General features: G+C 46.4%; 1 protein-coding gene across 2 annotated transcripts in view; it reads right to left on the reverse strand.

The window, feature by feature from the left end:
- Positions 1-749: 749 nt before the first annotated feature.
- Positions 750-18,803, reverse strand: part of EFTUD2 (elongation factor Tu GTP binding domain containing 2) — a 105,537-nt gene continuing 87,483 nt past the window's right edge. For both annotated transcript variants that reach the window (XM_063959978.1, XM_063959977.1), the window contains exons 22-28: positions 11,763-11,889; positions 10,157-10,244; positions 9,865-9,983; positions 9,689-9,783; positions 9,450-9,603; positions 9,245-9,352; positions 750-1,124 (exon numbers count right to left, since the gene is read on the reverse strand). In XM_063959978.1, the coding sequence (XP_063816048.1) occupies positions 1,029-1,124; positions 9,245-9,352; positions 9,450-9,603; positions 9,689-9,783; positions 9,865-9,983; positions 10,157-10,244; positions 11,763-11,889 (787 nt within the window). In that variant the 3' untranslated portion in view covers positions 750-1,028. The remainder of the gene's footprint in view (positions 1,125-9,244; positions 9,353-9,449; positions 9,604-9,688; positions 9,784-9,864; positions 9,984-10,156; positions 10,245-11,762; positions 11,890-18,803) is intronic.

The following is an 18,803-nucleotide window of genomic DNA, read 5'->3' on the forward strand; positions in this document are numbered from 1 at the left end:
TGTACACATCAGTCACTTTTCACACTGTACAGAGCGGATGACAAAGAACTGTCAGCAGTAATCCCTATTTCCCTATTATATATATATATGTATGTATGTATGTAAGTTCTAGATATGGCAATCATCCTTTGCCTATATCACCTTTAGCAGGATGCTTTGTTATATCTGAATGAGCAGAATTTTATTGAAAAACTTGCGCAGTTCTTCATTGAAGTTCAGTGTGGAATCTTAGTGGTCTATTCAATTACTGGTGATATGTCACCATATTGGTGATACGTCACCATAACCTGTTATGGTTGGTTTATTGATGTCACAGGAGCTTAAGTGACTGCAGTCTGTATGTTTTTTTTTTTTTTACCTTTATCATACCCATTAGGACATAATCCTACAGATAATTGGAATTAATTAATCTGCCTGAAATATAGTGGTGGTTTAGTTCTCCATGTTCAGCTCTGCTGTTGAACAGAACTGCAGTGGAATTTTAGATTAACACTGGTCAACGCATATTACGTCATGTAGATCATTCAGCTCTTTCATAAAAATACTTCCACAAATATTCCTGTAAAACAATGATTGTTACCTTTACATGAAAACAAATATTCACCATTATATCATAGTTTTAGGTTGTTGTTTTTTTTGCTAAATGTTGTAAACATTATGCTAGAATCACAATGTAGGTTACATTATTGTTTAAACAATATTATTGTAAGATCTGGTATAACAAATGTATGAGCTGGGTCTTAAAAAAGTAAGTGATAATAAAATTGTAAGGTTTATTTTAAAAAGTAAACAAACATTATATACACATCACAAGGCTTAACTCGAGGTGAAGATTGTAGTCTTCCCTTATACGCCATAGGGATCTCAATGTCAACAATGACAACACTTCAAAATTCACTGATGGACCCAAAATAATGGTTCATTTTGCTGTCCCGTCCCAGTATCACAGTATAGTATCATAAGGTGGCAGCAAGCTGTTCTTCGCGGCTCGGAGAGACCAGTGTACTGATGATTGCCTCCTATTTTGTTTACATGGGATAGTTCAGGACCACATCTTGTTTGGCCAACTCCAACAACATAGGATCGTCGAAAAATTTGCTGATGCTTACGTCTTCACTCAATCCCTAAAGGAGGAGACAAGAGGTGCAACAGGATTACTTTCTGGATGGGCAGTGGGTGTTGGGTACACCAAATGTTACCCCGGAATGAGACAGGTTGTGGGTTTCAATGTTAAATACACAACTACATTTATAAGAAAGGCTGAAATTGCAGCTTAAGAGCTTATTTACAATAGTGTTTTGGGGTGTTATCTGCAGGGTTTTTGTGTTAAAATCAAATGTATTCACAGATGCCTTCATTTCTGATCTTTCGGCTTATTTTGTAACCCACATTTAATAAAAACAAAAAATGCATTTTCACTTGACATAGGTGGGCATTTTACGGTCATTAGTAAATTTGATATTACAAATTACAAAGACTCATGAGATGGAGCAAAGCACATTACAGAGCTGTTATGCCACTTTCCTTAAAGCTCTGGAATCGCTGGACTCTAACAATATGCCACCTCCACGCCTTTAACACAATAACGTCTCACATGTGGGCATCACTGGCACAATGAAAAGCTGGGACTCCCCCACCCCCCCTACACACACAATGTTAGCCATCTTCCTTCCCCTTTCTGTAGAGATACAAGCATCAAAGTGTTTACAATATTACTGATTACATGATTACACTCTTGATTGTTATTAAGTCTGATCTTCTCTGCCACAATTTTGATTTGCATTTAGGCCTAATTGGTGCTTCTAAAACAGTTTAAAAGTCAAGACACAGCATTCATGTAAACATCTCTTACAGAAATTGTTTCCACAGTAAAAAATACATTGTACTAAATCACTATTTGCAAGCAGAACATCGCATTAGGAATATAAAATCTACCAACCCTAATTTGCACCTTTTGGACCTGTATTGAGACTTATCATTTGCATTTAAGAGTTTAACATATCTAGCTGCACCATCCTAACGGTTATAAGAACGCGCCACAATTCTTTGGCATGAACCAATTTGCACCTTAACTACATCCTTCTCACCCATCTACGGTCCTTTTCAAGCTGGCTTCACTAATATTAACAGCTGTTATTGTTTCAGTTATTGGCACAAATTCAATACAATCCTTTGAACCAAACTTAAGTGTTTTGCATTACCTTTCAAGACAACATACAAAAAATAAGATTTTACTCACCGGTAAATCTATTTCTCGTAGTCCGTAGTGGATGCTGGGAACTCCGAAAGGACCATGGGGAATAGCGGCTCCGCAGGAGACTGGGCACAACTAAAGAAAGCTTTAGGTCACCTGGTGTGCACTGGCTCCTCCCACTATGACCCTCCTCCAAGCCTCAGTTAGGACACTGTGCCCGGACGAGCTGACATAATAAGGAAGGATTTTGAATCCCGGGTAAGACTCATACCAGCCACACCAATCACACCGTGTAACTCGTGATACTATACCCAGTTAACAGTATGAAATACAACTGAGCCTCTCAACAGATGGCTCAACAATAACCCTTTAGTTAACAATAACTATGTACAAGTATTGCAGACAATCCGCACTTGGGATGGGCGCCCAGCATCCACTACGGACTACGAGAAATAGATTTACCGGTGAGTAAAATCTTATTTTCTCTGACGTCCTAGTGGATGCTGGGAACTCCGAAAGGACCATGGGGATTATAACCAAAGCTCCCAAACGGCCGGGAGAGTGCGGATGACTCTGCAGCACCGAATGAGAGAACTCCAGGTCCTCCTCAGCCAGGGTATCAATTTTGTAGAATTTTGCAAACGTGTTTGCCCCTGTCCAAGTTGCAGCTCGGCAAAGTTGGAAAGCCGAGACCCCTCGGGCAGCTGCCCAAGATGAGCCCACCTTCCATGTGGAATGGGCTTTTACAGATTTTGGCTGCGGTAGTCCAGCCGCAGAATGCGCCAGCTGAATTGTGCTACAAATCCAGCGAGCAATAGTCTGCTTAGAAGCAGGAGCACCCAGTTTGTTGGGTGCATACAGGATAAACAGCGAGTCAGTTCTCCTGACTCTAGCCGTCCTGGAAACATAATTTTTCAAGGCCCTGACTACGTCCAGTAACTTGGAATCCTCCAAGTCCCTAGTAGCCGCAGGCACTACAATAGGTTGGTTCAAGTGAAAAGCTGATACCACCTTAGGGAAAAACTGGGGACGAGTCCTCAATTCTGCCCTATCCATATGGAAAATCAGATAAGGACTTTTATATGACAAAGCCGCCAATTCTGATACACGCCTGGCCGAAGCCAAGGCCAATAACATGACCACTTTCCGCGTGAGATATTTTAGATCCACGGTTTTTAGTGGCTCACACCAATGTGATTTTAAGAAACTCAACACCACGTTGAGAACCCAAGGTGCCACTGGAGGCACAACCGGGGGCTGAATATGCAGCACTCCTTTCACAATGTCTGAACTTCAGGTACTGAAGCTAGTTCTTTCTGGAAGAAAATCGACAGAGCCGAGATCTGTATCTTAATGGAGCCTAATTTTAGGCCCATAGACACTCCTGCTTGTAGGAATGCAGAAATCGACCTAGTTGAAATTCCTCTGTTGGGGCCTTTTTTGGCCTCACACCAAGCAACATATTTCCGCCATATGCGGTGATAATGTTTTGCAGTTACATCTTTCCTGGCTTGAATCAGCGTAGGAATGACTTCCTCCGGAATGCCCTTTTCCTTTAGGATCCGGCGTTCAACCGCCATGCCGTCAAACGCAGCAAGTCTTGGAACAGACAGGGCCCCTGCTGCAGCAGGTCCTGTCTGAGCGGCAGAGGCCATGGGTCCTCTGATATAATTTCTTGAAGTTCTGGGTACCAAGCTCTTCTTGGCCAATCCGGAACCACGAGTATCGTTCTTACTCCTCGCCTTTCTATTATTCTCAGTACCTTTGGTATGAGAGGCAGAGGGGGGAAACACATAAACCGACTGGTACACCCACGGTGTTACCAGAGCGTCCACAGCTATCGCCTGAGGGTCCCTTGACCTGGCGCAATATCTTTTATAGCTTTTTGTTGAGGCGGGACGCCATCATGTCCACCTGTGGCCTTTCCCAATGGTGTACAATCCTTTGGAAGACTTCTGGATGAAGTCCCCACTCTCCCGGGTGGAGGTCGTGTCTGCTGAGAAGATCTGCTTCCCAGTCGTCCACTCCGGGAATGAACACTGCTGACAGTGCTAACCCATGATTTTCCGCCCATCGGAGAATCCTTGTGGCTTCTGCCACCGCCATCCTGCTTCTTGTGCCGCCCTGTTGGTTTACATGGGCGACTGCCGTGATGTTGTCTGATTGGATCAGTACCGGCTGGTTTTGAAGCAGAGGCCTTGCCTGACTCAGGGCATTGAAAATGGCCCTCAGTTCCAGAATATTTATGTGTTGGGAAGTCTCCTGACTTGACCATAGTCCTTGGAAGTTTCTTCCCTGTGTGACTGCCCCCCAGCCCCGAAGGCTGGCATCCGTGGTCACCAGGACCCAGTCCTGTATGCCGAATCTGCGGCCCTCTTGAAGATGAGCACTTTGCAGCCACCACAGCAGAGACACCCTGGTCCTTGGAGACAGGGTTATCAGCCGATGCATCTGAAGATGCGATCCGGACCACTTGTCCAACAGGTCCCACTGAAAGGTTCTTGCATGGAACCTGCCGAATGGAATTGCTTTGTAGGAAGCTACCATCTTTCCCAGGATCCGCGTGCAGTGATGCACCGACACCTGTTTTGGTTTTAGGAGGCCTCTGACTAGAGATGACAGCTCCTTGGCCTTCTCCTCCGGGAGAAACACTTTTTTCTGTTCTGTGTCCAGAACCATCCCCAGGAACAGTAGACGTGTCGTAGGAACCAGCTGTGACTTTGGAATATTTAGAATCCAGCCGTGCTGTTGTAGCACCTCCCGAGATAGTGCTACCCCGACCAACTGCTCCCTGGACCTCGCCTTTATCAGGAGATCGTCCAAGTACGGGATAATTAAAACTCCCTTCTTTCGAAGGAGTATCATCATTTCGGCCATTACCTTGGTAAATACCCTCGGAGCGGTGGATAGACCAAACGGCAACGTCTGGAATTGGTAATGACAAACCTGTACCACAAATCTGAGGTACTCCTGGTGAGGATGGTAAATGGGGACATGCAGGTAAGCATCCTTGATGTCCAGTGATACCATGTAATCCCCCTCGTCCAGGCTTGCAATAACCACCCTGATTCATCTTGAACTTTTTTATATATGTGTTCAAGGATTTCAAATTTAAAATGGGTCTCACCGAACCGTCCGGTTTCGGTACCACAAACATTGTGGAATAGTAACCCCGTCCTTGTTGAAGTAGGGGCACTTTGGCTATCACCTGCTGGGAACACAGCTTTTGAATTGCCTCTAACACTGCCTCCCTGCCTGAGGGAGTTGTTGGTAAGGCAGATTTGAGGAAACGGCAGGGGGGGGGGGGGGGTGGGGACGTCTCAAATTCCAGCTTGTACCCCTGAGATACTACTTGAAGGATCCAGGGATCCACCCGTGGGCGAGCCCACCGATTGCTGAAGTTTTTGAGACGGGCCCCCACCGTACCTGGCTCCGCCTGTGGAGCCCCAGCGTCATGCGGTGGACTTGGAGGAAGCGGGGGAGGACTTTTGCTCCTGGGAACTGGCTGTATGCTGCAGCTTTTTCCCTCTACCTCTGCCTCTGGGCAGAAAGGACGCGCCTTTAACCCGCTTGCCCTTATTGGGCCGAAAGGACTGTACCTGATAATACGGTGCTTTCTTTGGCTGTGGGGGAACATGGGGTAAAAATGTAGACTTCACAGCTGTTGCTGTGGAAACGAGGTCCGAGAGACCATCCCCGAACAACTCCTCACCCTTATAAAGGCAAAACTTTCATGTGCCTTTTAGAATCTGCATCACCTGTCCACTGCCGAGTCCATAACCCTCTCCTGGCAGAAATGGACATTGCACTTATTTTAGATGCCAGCCGGCAAATATCCCTCTGTGCATCTCTCATGTATAAGACTGCGTCTTTAATATGCTCTACGGTTAGCAATATAGTGTCCCTGTCTAGGGTATCAATATTTTCCGACAGGGAATCTGACCACGCAGCTGCAGCACTGCACATCCATGCTGAAGCAATAGCTGGTCTCAGTATAATACCTGTGTGTGTATTTACAGACTTCAGGATAGCCTCCTGCTTTCTATCAGCAGGTTCCTTTAGGGCGGCCATATCCGGAGACGGTAGTGCCACCTTCTTTGACAAGCGTGTGAGCGCTTTATCCACCCTAGGGGATGTTTCCCAACGTGACCTATCCTCTGGCGGGAAAGGGTACACCATTAGTAACCTTTTAGAAATTACCAGTTTCTTATTGGGGGAAGCCCACGCTTCTTCACACACTTCATTTAATTCCTCAGATGGAGGAAAAACTACTGGTAGTTTTTTCTCTCCAAACATAATACCCTTTTTTGTGGTACCTGGGGTAACATCAGAAATATGCAACACATTTTTCATTGCCTCAATCATGTAACGTGTGGCCCTATTGGAAGTTACATTAGTCTCATCGTCGTCGACACTGGAGTCAGTATCCGTGTCGACATCTGTGTCTGCCATCTGAGGTAGCGGGCGTTTTAGAGCCCCTGATGGCTTTTGAGACGCCTGGGCAGGCACAGGCTGAGAAGCCGGCTGTCCCATATTTGGTATGTCGTCAAACCTTTTATGCAAGGGTCGACACTGTCGCGTAATTCCTTCCACAAAACCATCCACTAAGGTGTCGACCCCGCAGGGGGTGACATCACATTTATCGGCATCTGCTCCGCCTCCACGTAGGCCTCCTCATCAAACATGTCGACACAGCCGTACCGACACACCGCACACACACAGGGAATGCTCTGACAGAGGACAGGACCCCACAAAGCCCTTTGGGGAGACAGAGAGAGAGTATGCCAGCACACACCAGAGCGCTATATAACACAGGGATTAACACTATAACTGAGTGTTTTCCCTTATAGCTGCTTATATCATATATTGCTGCGCCTAAATTTAGTGCCCCTCCTCTCTTTTTTACCCTTTTGTGCTTGAAACTGCAGGGGAGAGCCAGGGAGCGATCCTTCCAGCGGAGCTGTGAGGGAAAAATAGCGCCAGTGTGCTGAGGGAGATAGCCCCGCCCCTTTTTCGGCGGACTTTTCTCCCGCTTTTTTTATGGATTCTGGCAGGGGTATTTATCACATATATAGCCTCTGGGACTATATATTGTGATTTTTTGCCAGCCAAGGTGTTAATATTGCTGCTCAGGGCGCCCCCCCCCCCCCCCAGCGCCCTGCACCCATCAGTGACCGGAGTGTGAGGTGTGCATGAGGAGCAATGGCGCACAGCTGCAGTGCTGTGCGCTACCTTGTTGAAGACCGAAGTCTTCTGCCGCCGATTTCCAGGACCATCTTCATGCTTCTGGCTCTGTAAGGGGGAAGGCGGCGCGGCTCCTGGACCGAACGATCGAGGTCGGGTCCTGTGTTCGATCCCTCTGGAGCTAATGGTGTCCAGTAGCCTAAGAAGCCCAAACTATCTCCAGTCAGGTAGGTTCGCTTCTTCTCCCCTTAGTCCCTCGTAGCAGTGAGTCTGTTGCCAGCAGATCTCACTGAAAATAAAAAACCTAACATATACTTTCTTTTCTAGGAGCTCAGGAGAGCCCCTAGTGTGCATCCAGCTCAGCCGGGCACAAGATTCTAACTGAGGTCTGGAGGAGGGTCATAGTGGGAGGAGCCAGTGCACACCAGGTAGTCCTAAAGCTTTCTTTAGTTGTGCCCAGTCTCCTGCGGAGCCGCTATTTCCCATGGTCCTTACGGAGTCCCAGCATCCACTTAGGACGTCAGAGAAATAAATATATATATATATATGCAAAGACTCTCCTAATCCCTTCCCAATATTTGCTATTACTGGAAAAGGACTTTAAAATGAAGGGCTATTACAGGGCTTTTCTATATTTGATTAGGTGGATAAGCACTACCTTATTGCAGATTAGTAAAAATGTGAGATGCAGTAGTCCACGTGGCTCAATTGCACTGGAGACTAAGTGGGTAATTCAGACTGGATAGCGGCAGTCTGAATTACTTTGTAGAGTGCACACACGCGCACCCCGGGAGTCCAGTGAGATGCTATTAGCATCTCACTGGTGCGATCGCCTCTGCCTGATTGACAGGCAGAGGCGGTCGCGGGGCGTGCCATCGGCGTTAGAACGTTAGGCGTGTCCGGACCGCTGCGACCTGGGATGCGGCGAGTAGCGGCCTGCCAGCACGCAGGAGCTGCACTTGCAGAGAGCTACTCGTCAGGTACAAAAGCATCGCCACCGTGCAATGCTTTTGGACCTGTGCAGGGGGGAGTCAGAGCCAGACATGCGAGTCGGACTAGCCCTGTATGGGCGTCCCCCCCGCATGTCTGTGAAACTGATCGTAGATATGCTAAATTAAGCACATCTACGCTCAGGTCTGAATTACCCCCTAAGTGTAATGCTGTAGCAGCAACGAGGAGGAGAGGAATTGACATGCCAGACTGGAATGACAACTGGCTCCTGATTGGGTGGCTACGGCACTCAATACAAATGACTACTTGGGATAGCAGAAATTTAAATGTACATTTATGTAGAGAAATAATCGATAGAGCGGATACCTGTCTATACTTGTAACTGTCAGCCAGTACAGGGCTGAATGTGATGGTTAGTATCAAGAATATGGGGTATGAAGGCAAATAAGTCAAGGACAGTAGAAGCAGCATGGTTACCAATAGCTGAGAGCAGTGACGTGATGTTCTTATTATTTTCATGCAGGAGGACGTAGTGTCCAACAAATCTTACTTATTTAACAAAGGGTTTTGTTTTTTTGCTTTTACAGTGACGAGTGTCCCCTATTACAGTTCTGGTAATGTACTCAGGCTACCATTATCATAGCTACCTAAGCAGAAGTGGCTCTTCAGCAGCGTAGGCCGTAAATCCCCTCTATTAACATGCAATGTCCTGTATACTATAACATAGCCCTATCACATGCTATTACACCTTACAATGAAGTTGATGATTCAGGCAGATTACTGAAGATATAAATTCTGTCAAGTGCAAGCAGACACTGCCGTCATAAGGAGATAACTAAATAGCTTATATGAGGAAAAGTAAAATTACATTTAGTTACAAAAACCCACTAAGTAGTTCTCCAAGTCCAAACATACCTTCCTACGCCTTGTCTTTATCATAAACTCTCGGGCAAGATGTGGTGCTGGCTGAGGCTCCAGTGGGCGTATAATGATGCTTTTGTCCAAAGGGTCGCCTGGCACAATCTGTGGGGAGAAAAATTCATGAGTGGTACTGAACATAGACAAAGAAAAAACAAGCGAGCCACTGAAATACCACCACAGACCACCCTTCCCATGTTACCTGCCAGTGATGAAAGACAGACAGGGAGAAAGCCTGCCCCTGGGTGTGAGTGCGCAGATCTGTCTCAAAGCCAAAAGAATCTATTGCTGGGATGAACGCTTTGATGGTGTAGAGGGGTGATCCAGGAATAGGAGCATCCTGAGTTACATGGCCCCTACAGGAGAGAAATAGCAGTGAAATGCCAATTCTGCAAGAGCGATGATGGACCAACTGTTCATAAACTATTATCCAGCACCCACCTCCTCCTGGCCAGGACAGTGTACACAGCAGAAACACAGTCAGCAGGAGCTTGGACTTCTACAAAGTAATATGGTTCCATGAGTCGGGGAGTGGCCTGAAAGATTAAATAGGTTACCACAAATGAGCAATCATGAGAGGAAAGAAGAATGTGGTTCTCGGAATGACGTGACTATACCATCAGGAAGGCAGAATACACCACTCTACGGGCTGTTGGAATGATCTGCCCACCTCCACGGTGTAATGGTTCCTGGGCAATGACGGCATCCAAGATCTTGAACTTCACATTTCTGATCACTGAGTAGAAAAGAAAGGAAAAGCTGAGAATGGGAAAACGCTGTAGAAATCCAATATAGTATTGCAATGATTGTTAAAAAGGTAAACTAAAATGGTAGAAAAATGCATTGGAACAGGAATGTTTTTTCTTCAAACCATGCAAAGTGCCTGGCAAATCTATCTTACATACTCACACTCATCACATAGAGGCCCCTCCCTTGTTCCCCACTGAAATCCCTGTACAATACTGTCCTTCACCGAACTCAGCAAAGCTTTGTCCACCTGTAGTTATACATAGAAACAGTGAAGATCAAATAGCTACAAAATACTGGAGATAATCCAGGCCTGGAATAGTAGAAGGATATGATTAACTTTTGGTGTTTATGTTTAAAATCAGTTTCCGAAAAATCACATCACTTGTATTCTTTACCCTAACACTATACAGCCAGTTTAGCTACAAAGAACAAGACTGAAGGTTGTTACTAAAGCCTGTTACATACTATGCTGATTAAGCAGATCATATAAACGATCCAATCCTCTGAGCAACTGGCGGAATAAATCCTCATAGCCACTCAGGTACTTTATGGACGGTTAAAACTAATTTATACGTTCTCCTTTGGCTCTGGAAAAATCGGCTTTTTAAGCGAGTCTATCTGCATAGATTATTAAATAGGCTGGCCAGCCACAAAAGTTATACATTTTTATACTCACTAATTTCATTGTACAGACCTACGAGGTGATAGATACTTTGTAACTGACACAAAGGTATTCTATCTGGATCAATTGCAACTTGGAATGAGACTGTTTACACATTTTTATTACTAATCAGACCCTCTTGAATACGAGGTCATTTTTGTGGACAATGACAGATGGTTTAGAATATTCATTTTAATACGTATATATTAAGTAGCGAGAGTCAAATTTTGTCATTTATTAAATGTGGTCACTCTGAGGTATTTGGAATTACCTATTTTTATTTATTTATAAATTTTTATTGGAGGTTGAATTATTTAATATTAAGTTAAAAAAAATAACATAATAGAAATTGATTCTTCCTTCTGCGCACGGATTGGTATTTGTTTGTTTCTTTGTATTGTATTCCATTTGAGGGGTCGGCAATTCCCCTTCTTTCCAATTTGTGCAGCATTAGGGAATTCCCCAGACTCTCTCTTCTTTTTTGACCTCTGAGCAACTGTCCTATCACTGTACACAGTGAGCTATATTTTTAGCTCAGTGGGTATGTTTCTCAATGTATCGGGTGGTTGGGCATCTTAACTATTAAACTGTTAATACGAGGCAACCTCCCAATCTGACCGTTTGCAAGAGCCTTTTAAGCCATTTATCGACCAAAGTTTCTGCATACACATTTATACAATTATCGGGCGGATCGGTCTGATAATTGTATGGTTCTTTACCTAGCTTAAGTCATTTGAAATAGGAAAACTTGGGACTCACGCCAACAAATGACTGCTGCAGCCAATATTGAGAGACTTTTACTCCTCCCCTTTCGAGGCAGTGGAATGCGCCAGTCCGGTTATGTTGGTGCTCATGTTTCCAGATTAACATTATACCTTATCCTCGGAAGCTTATACAGCAACCACATAACTTGCCCCAGTGATGCATCCCACCCCACTAGTTTCTACGCTCTTCACAGCAAAAACTGTATCCTGTCACAGTTTTCCACGTATGGAGTTACATAACAGTTGCAGTACCCCGACACTTTACAAATAAATAAATAAATAAAAATTAGATGGAAAATATATTGGATTACAAAACAGCCATCAGCTACCAGGCACATACCTCAGAAGGCAGTGTGTCATCTACTAAGATGTTGGGACCAGTTGTATCTGGCCCGAAAGCCCAGATCGAACGAGCAGCTAACAGATCCCAATCATATTTGGTCTGGAAAAATTCTCCAAGTTTCTTCCTGTCAACCATTAATAAGTGAACAGGGAAATAAGTCATTGATAAGTCACACTGAACAATTATTTTACCACTGCAATATTAACATTTTAAATAAAAAGGGAAATTTGTGTAAGAAATAAAAAGTTGTTATTCATTGACTAACTAGAGTTAGCCAACAAAATGGCTGCATTAACTGTGTAGGTGACAAATCTTAATACTGCATTTTTCACCCTCTCCCTGCTGCAGTGTTAACAGTTTGTAGCCACCCAGCTGCTGTGGAACACATGCCATTATGTCCTGCCAGACTCTGCATAACACTGCAGCAGGGAGAGGTGGTAAATGCAACTAGAAATAATAAGAATTAACTTACCGATAATTCTATTTCTCATAGTCCGTAGTGGATGCTGGGCCTCCGTAAGGACCACAGGGGGATAGCGGCTCCGCAGGAGACTGGGCACATCTAAAGAAAGCTTTAGGACTAGCTGGTGTGCACTGGCTCCTCCCCCTATGACCCTCCTCCAAGCCTCAGGATACTGTGCCCGGACGAGCGTACACAATAAGGAAGGATTTTGAATCCCGGGTAAGACTCATACCAGCCACACCAATCACACCGTACAACTTGTGATCTGAACCCAGTTAACAGTATGACAACGTAGGAGCCTCTGAACAGACGGCTCACAACAATAACAACCCGATTTCTTTGTAACAATAACTATGTACAAGTAATGCAGACAATCCGCACTTGGGATGGGCGCCCAGCATCCACTACGGACTATGAGAAATAGAATTATCGGTAAGTAAATTCTTATTTTCTCTGACGTCCTAGTGGATGCTGGGGACTCCGTAAGGACCATGGGGATTATACCAAAGCTCCCAAACGGGCGGGAGAGTGCGGATGACTCTGCAGCACCGAATGAGAGAACTCCAGGTCCTCCTCAGCCAGGATATCAATTTTGTAGAATTTTACAAACGTATTTGCTCCTGACCAAGTAGCTGCTCGGCAAAGTTGTAAAGCCGAGACCCCTCGGGCAGCCGCCCAAGATGAGCCCACCTTCCTTGTGGAGTGGGCATTTACAGATTTTTGGCTGTGGCAGGCCTGCCACAGAATGTGCAAGCTGAATTGTACTACAAATCCAACGAGCAATAGTCTGCTTAGAAGCAGGAGCACCCAGCTTGTTGGGTGCACACAGGATAAACAGCGAGTCAGATTTCCTGACTCCAGCCGTCCTGGAAACATATTTTCAGGGCACTGACAACGTCTAGCAACTTGGAGGCCTCCAAGTCCCTAGTAGCCGCAGGCACCACCAATAGGTTGGTTCAGGTGAGACGCTGAAACCACCTTGGGGAGAAACTGAGGACGAGTCCTCAATTCCGCCCTGTCCGAATGGAAAATCAGATAAGGGCTTTTTCAGGATAAAGCCGCCAATTCTGACACGCGCCTGGCCCAGGCCAGGGCCAACAGCATGACCACTTTCCATGTGAGATATTTTAACTCCACAGATTTAAGTGGTTCAAACCAATGTGACTTTTGGAACCCAAAACTACATTGAGATCCCAAAGTGCCACTGGAGGCACAAAAGGAGGCTGTATATGCAGTACCCCTTTTACAAACATCTGAACTTCAGGGACTGAAGCTAGTTCTTTTTGGAAGAAAATTGACAGGGCCGAAATTTGAACCTTAATGTACCCCAATTTCAGGCCCATAGACACTCCTGTTTGCAGAAAATGTAGGAATCGACCCAGTTGAATTTCATCCGTCGGGCCTTACTGGCCTCGCACTCCATTCAGTGTGCTGGGGAAACAATTGCTTTTTTTCTTGCTCAGAAATACCCCTTCCTTTCGAGCACCTGAATGATATCACTAAGCTAATTGAGCATTTACCAATCTATATGGCCTCGCACCACGCAACATATTTTCGCCAATTGCGGTGATAATGTTTTTGCGGTTACATCCTTCCTGGCTTTGATCAGGATAGGGATGACTTCATCCGGAATGCCTTTTTTCCTTCAGGATCCGGCGTTCAACCGCCATGCCGTCAAACGCAGCCGCGGTAAGTCTTGGAACAGACAGGGTCCTTGCTGGAGCAGGTCCCTTCTTAGAGGTAGAGGCCACGGATCCTCCGTGAGCATCTCTTTAAGTTCCGGTTACCAAGTCCTTCTTGGCCAATCCGGAGCCACGAATATAGTGCTTTCTCCTCTCCATCTTATCAATCTCAGTACCTTGGGTATGAGAGGCAGAGGAGGGAACACATACACTGACTGGTACACCCACGGTGTTACCAGAGCGTCTACAACTATTGCCTGAGGGTCTCTTGACCTGGCGCAATACCTGTCGAGTTTTTTAATCATGTGGACGACTTCTGGGTGAAGTCCCCACTCTCCCGGGTGGAGGTCATGCTGAGGAAGTCTGCTTCCCAGTTGTCCACTCCCGGAATGAATACTGTTGACAGTGCTATCACATGATTTTCCGCCCAGCGAAGAATCCCTGCAGCTTCTGCCATTGCCCTCCTGCTTCTTGTGCCACCCTGTCTGTTTACGTGGGTGACTGCCATGATGTTGTCCGACTGGATCAACACCGGCTGACCTTGAAGCAGAGGTCTTGCTAAGCTTGGAGCATTGTAAATGGCCCTTAGCTTCAGGATATTTATGTGAAGTGATGTATCCAGGCTTGACCCTAAGCCCTGGATATTCCTTCCCTGTGTGACTGCTCCCCAGCCTCGCAGGCTGGCATCCGTGGTCACCAGGACCCAGTCCTGAATGCCGAATCTGCGGCCCTCTAGAAGATGAGCACTCTGCAACCACCACAGGATGGATACCCTTGTCCTTGGTGACAGGGTTATCCGCTGATGCATCTGAAAATGCGACCCGGACCATTTGTCCAGTAGGTTCCACTGGAAAGTTCTTGCGTGGAATCTAACGAATGGGATTGCTTCGTAGGAAGCCACCATTTTTACCCAGAACCCTTGTGCATTGATGCACTGAGACTTGGTTCGGTTTTAGGAGGTTCCTGACTAGCTCGGATAACTCCCTGGCTTTCTCTACCGGGAGAAACACCTTTTTTCTGGACTGTGTCCAGGAACATCCCTAGGAAACAGAAGACAAGTCGTCGGAACCAGCTGCGATTTTGGAATATTGAGAATCCAATCGTGCTGCCGCAACACTACCTGAGATAGTGCTACACCGACTTCCAACTGTTCCCTGGATCTTACCCTTATCAGGGAATCGTCCAAGTAAGGGATAACTAAAATTCCCTTCCTTCGAAGGGATATCATTTCGGCCATTACCTTGGTAAAGACCCGGGGTGTCGTGGACCATCCCTACGGCAGCGTCTGAACTGATAGTGACAGTTCTGTACCATAACCTGAGGTACCCTTGGTGAGAAGGGTAAATTTTGACATGAAGGTAAGCATCCTTGATGTCCCGAGACATCATGTAGTCCCCTTCTTCCAGGTTCGCAATCACTGCTCTGAGTGACTCAATCTTGAATTTGAACCTCTGTATGTAAGTGTTCAAAGATTTTAGATTTAGAATCGGTCTCACCGAGCCGTCTGGCTTCGGTACCACAATAGTGTGGAATAATACCCCGTTCCCTGTTGCAGGAGGGGTACCTTGATTATCACCTGCTGGGAATACAGCTTGTGAATGGCTTCCAAAACTGCCTCCCTGTCAGAGGGAGACGTCGGTAAAGCCGACTTTTGGAAACGGCGAGGGGGAGACGTCTCGAATTTCAATATGTACCCTTGAGATATTACCTGAAGGATCCAGGGGTCTACTTGCGAGTGAGCCCACTGCGCACTGAAATTCATTGAGAACGGGCCCCCACCGTGCCTGAGCTTGTAAGGCCCTAGCGTCATACTGAGGGCTTTGCAGAGGCGGGAAAGGATTTCTGTTCCTGGGAACTGGGTAATCTCTTCAGCCTTTTTCCTCTCCCTCTGTCACGAGCAGAAAAGAGGAACCTTTTGTCCGCTTGCCAACAAAGGACTGCGCCTGATAATACGGCGTCTTATTTTGAGAGGCGACCTGGGGTACAAACGTGGATTTCCCAGTTGTTGCCGTGGCCACCAGGTCTAAAAGACCGACCCCAAATGTCCCCTTTCAAAGGCAATACTTCCAAATGCCGTTTGGAATCCGCATCACCTGACCATTTTACTGGTAGAATTGGACAACGCACTTATACTTGATGCCAGTCGGCAAATATTCCGCTGTGCATCCTGCATATATAGAAATGCATCTTTGAAATGCTCTATAGGCAATAATATACTATCCTTATCTAGGATATCAATATTTCCAGTCAGGGAATCCGACCATGCCAACCCAGCACTGCACCTCCAGGCTGAGGCGATTGCTGGTCGCAGTATAACGCCAGTATGTGTGTGAATACATTTTTGGATACCCTCCTGCTTTCTATCAGCAGGATCCTTAAGGGCGGCCATCTCATGAGAGGGTAGAGCCCTTGTTCTTACAAGCGTGTGAGCGCCTTATCCCCCCTAGGGGGTGTTTCCCAACGCACCCTAACCTCTGGCGGGAAAGGGTATACAGCCAATACTTTTTAAGAAATTATCAACTGTTATCGGGGGGAAACCCACGCATCATCACACACCTCATTTTATTTCTCAGATTCAGGAAAATAAGAATTTACTTACCGATAATTCTATTTCTCGTAGTCCGTAGTGGATGCTGGGGACTCCGTCAGGACCATGGGGAATAGCGGCTCCGCAGGAGACCGGGCACAAAAATAAAGCTTTAGGATCAGGTGGTGTGTACTGGCTCCTCCCCCTATGACCCTCCTCCAAGCCTCAGTTAGGATACTGTGCCCGGACGAGCGTACACAATAAGGAAGGATATTGAACCCCGGGTAAGACTCATACCAGCCACACCAATCACACCGTATAACTTGTGATCTGAACCCAGTTAACAGTATGACAAACGTAGGAGCCTCTGAACAGACGGCTCACAACAAATAACAACCCGATTTTTTTGTAACAATAACTATGTACAAGTATTGCAGACAATCCGCACTTGGGATGGGCGCCCAGCATCCACTACGGACTACGAGAAATAGAATTATCGGTAAGTAAATTCTTATTTTCTCTGACGTCCTAAGTGGATGCTGGGGACTCCGTCAGGACCATGGGGATTATACCAAAGCTCCCAAACGGGCGGGAGAGTGCGGATGACTCTGCAGCACCGAATGAGAGAACTCAAGGTCCTCCTCAGCCAGGGTATCAAATTTGTAGAATTTTGCAAACATATTTGCCCCTGACCAAGTAGCAGCTCGGCAGAGTTGTAATGCCGAGACTCCCCGGGCAGCCGCCCAGGATGAGCCCACTTTCCTTGTGGAATGGGCCTTGACAGATTTAGGTTGTGGCAAGCCTGCCACAGAATGTGCAAGTTGAATTGTGCTACAAATCCAACGAGCAATCGTCTGCTTAGAAGCAGGAGCACCCATCTTGTTGGGTGCATACAATATAAGCAGTGAGTCAGACTTTCTGACTCCCGCCGTTCTTGAAATATATATTTTCAATGCCCGGACCACGTCCAACAACTTGGAATCCTCCAACTCGTTAGTAGCCGCAGGCACCACAATAGGCTGGTTCAGGTGAAACGCTGACACCACCTTAGGCAGAAAATGAGGACGCGTCCGCAGTTCTGCCCTGTCCGTATGGAAAATCAGATATGGGCTCTTATATGATAAAGCCGCCAATTCTGATACTCTCCTGGCTGAAACCAGGGCCAGTAGCATGGTTACTTTCCATGTGAGATACTTCAGCTCCACCGATTTGAGCGGCTCAAACCAATGGGATTTGAGAAAATCCAAGACTACATTAAGATCCCACGGTGCCACTGGGGGCACAACCGGGGGCTGTATATGTAGTACTCCTTTTACAAAGGTCTGGACTTCAGGAACTGAAGCCAATTCTTTCTGGAAGAAAATCGACAGGGCCGAAATTTGAACCTTAATGGACCCCAATTTGAGGCCCATAGACAATCCTGTTTGCAGGAAATGTAGGAATCGACCCAGTTGAAATTCCTCCGTGGGGGCCTTCCTGGCCTCACACCACGCAACATATTTTCTCCAAATGCGGTGATAATGTTGTGCAGTCACCTCCTTCCTGGCTTTTACCAGTGTAGGAATGACCTCTTCCGGAATGCCTTTTTCCTTTAGAATTCGGCGTTCAACCGCCATGCCGTCAAACGCAGCCGCGGTAAGTCTTGGAATAGACACGGTCCCTGCTGAAGCAGGTCCCGTCTTAGAGGTAGAGGCCACGGATCCTCCGTGAGCATCTCTTGAAGTTCCGGGTACCAAGTTCTTCTTGGCCAATCCGGAGCCACTAGTATCGTTCTTACTCCCTTCTGCCGTATAATTCTCAGTACTTTTGGTATGAGAGGCAGAGGAGGGAACACATACACTGACTGGAACACCCACGGTGTTACCAGAGCGTCCACAGCTATTGCCTGAGGATCTCTTGACCTGGCGCAATACCTGTCCAGTTTTTTGTTGAGGCGGGACGCCATCATATCCACCATTGGTTTTTCCCAACGGTTCACAATCATGTGGAAGACTTCTGGATGAAGTCCCCACTCTCCCGGGTGTAGATCGTGTCTGCTGAGGAAGTCTGCTTCCCAGTTGTCCACTCCCGGAATGAATACTGCTGACAGTGCTATCACATGATCTTCCGCCCAGCGAAGAATCCTTGCAGCTTCTGCCATTGCTGTCCTGCTTCTTGTGCCGCCCTGTCTGTTTACGTGGGCGACTGCCGTGATGTTGTCCGACTGGATCAACACCGGCTGACCCTGAAGCAGGGGTTTTGCCAGACTTAGAGCATTGTAAATCGCTCTTAGCTCCAGTATATTTATGTGAAGAGACATCTCCAGGCTTGACCATACTCCCTGGAAGTTTCTTCCTTGTGTGACCGCTCCCCAGCCTCTCAGACTG

This window comes from Pseudophryne corroboree, chromosome 3 (genome assembly GCF_028390025.1).
Source record: "Pseudophryne corroboree isolate aPseCor3 chromosome 3, aPseCor3.hap2, whole genome shotgun sequence".
Lineage (NCBI taxonomy): Eukaryota > Metazoa > Chordata > Amphibia > Anura > Myobatrachidae > Pseudophryne > Pseudophryne corroboree.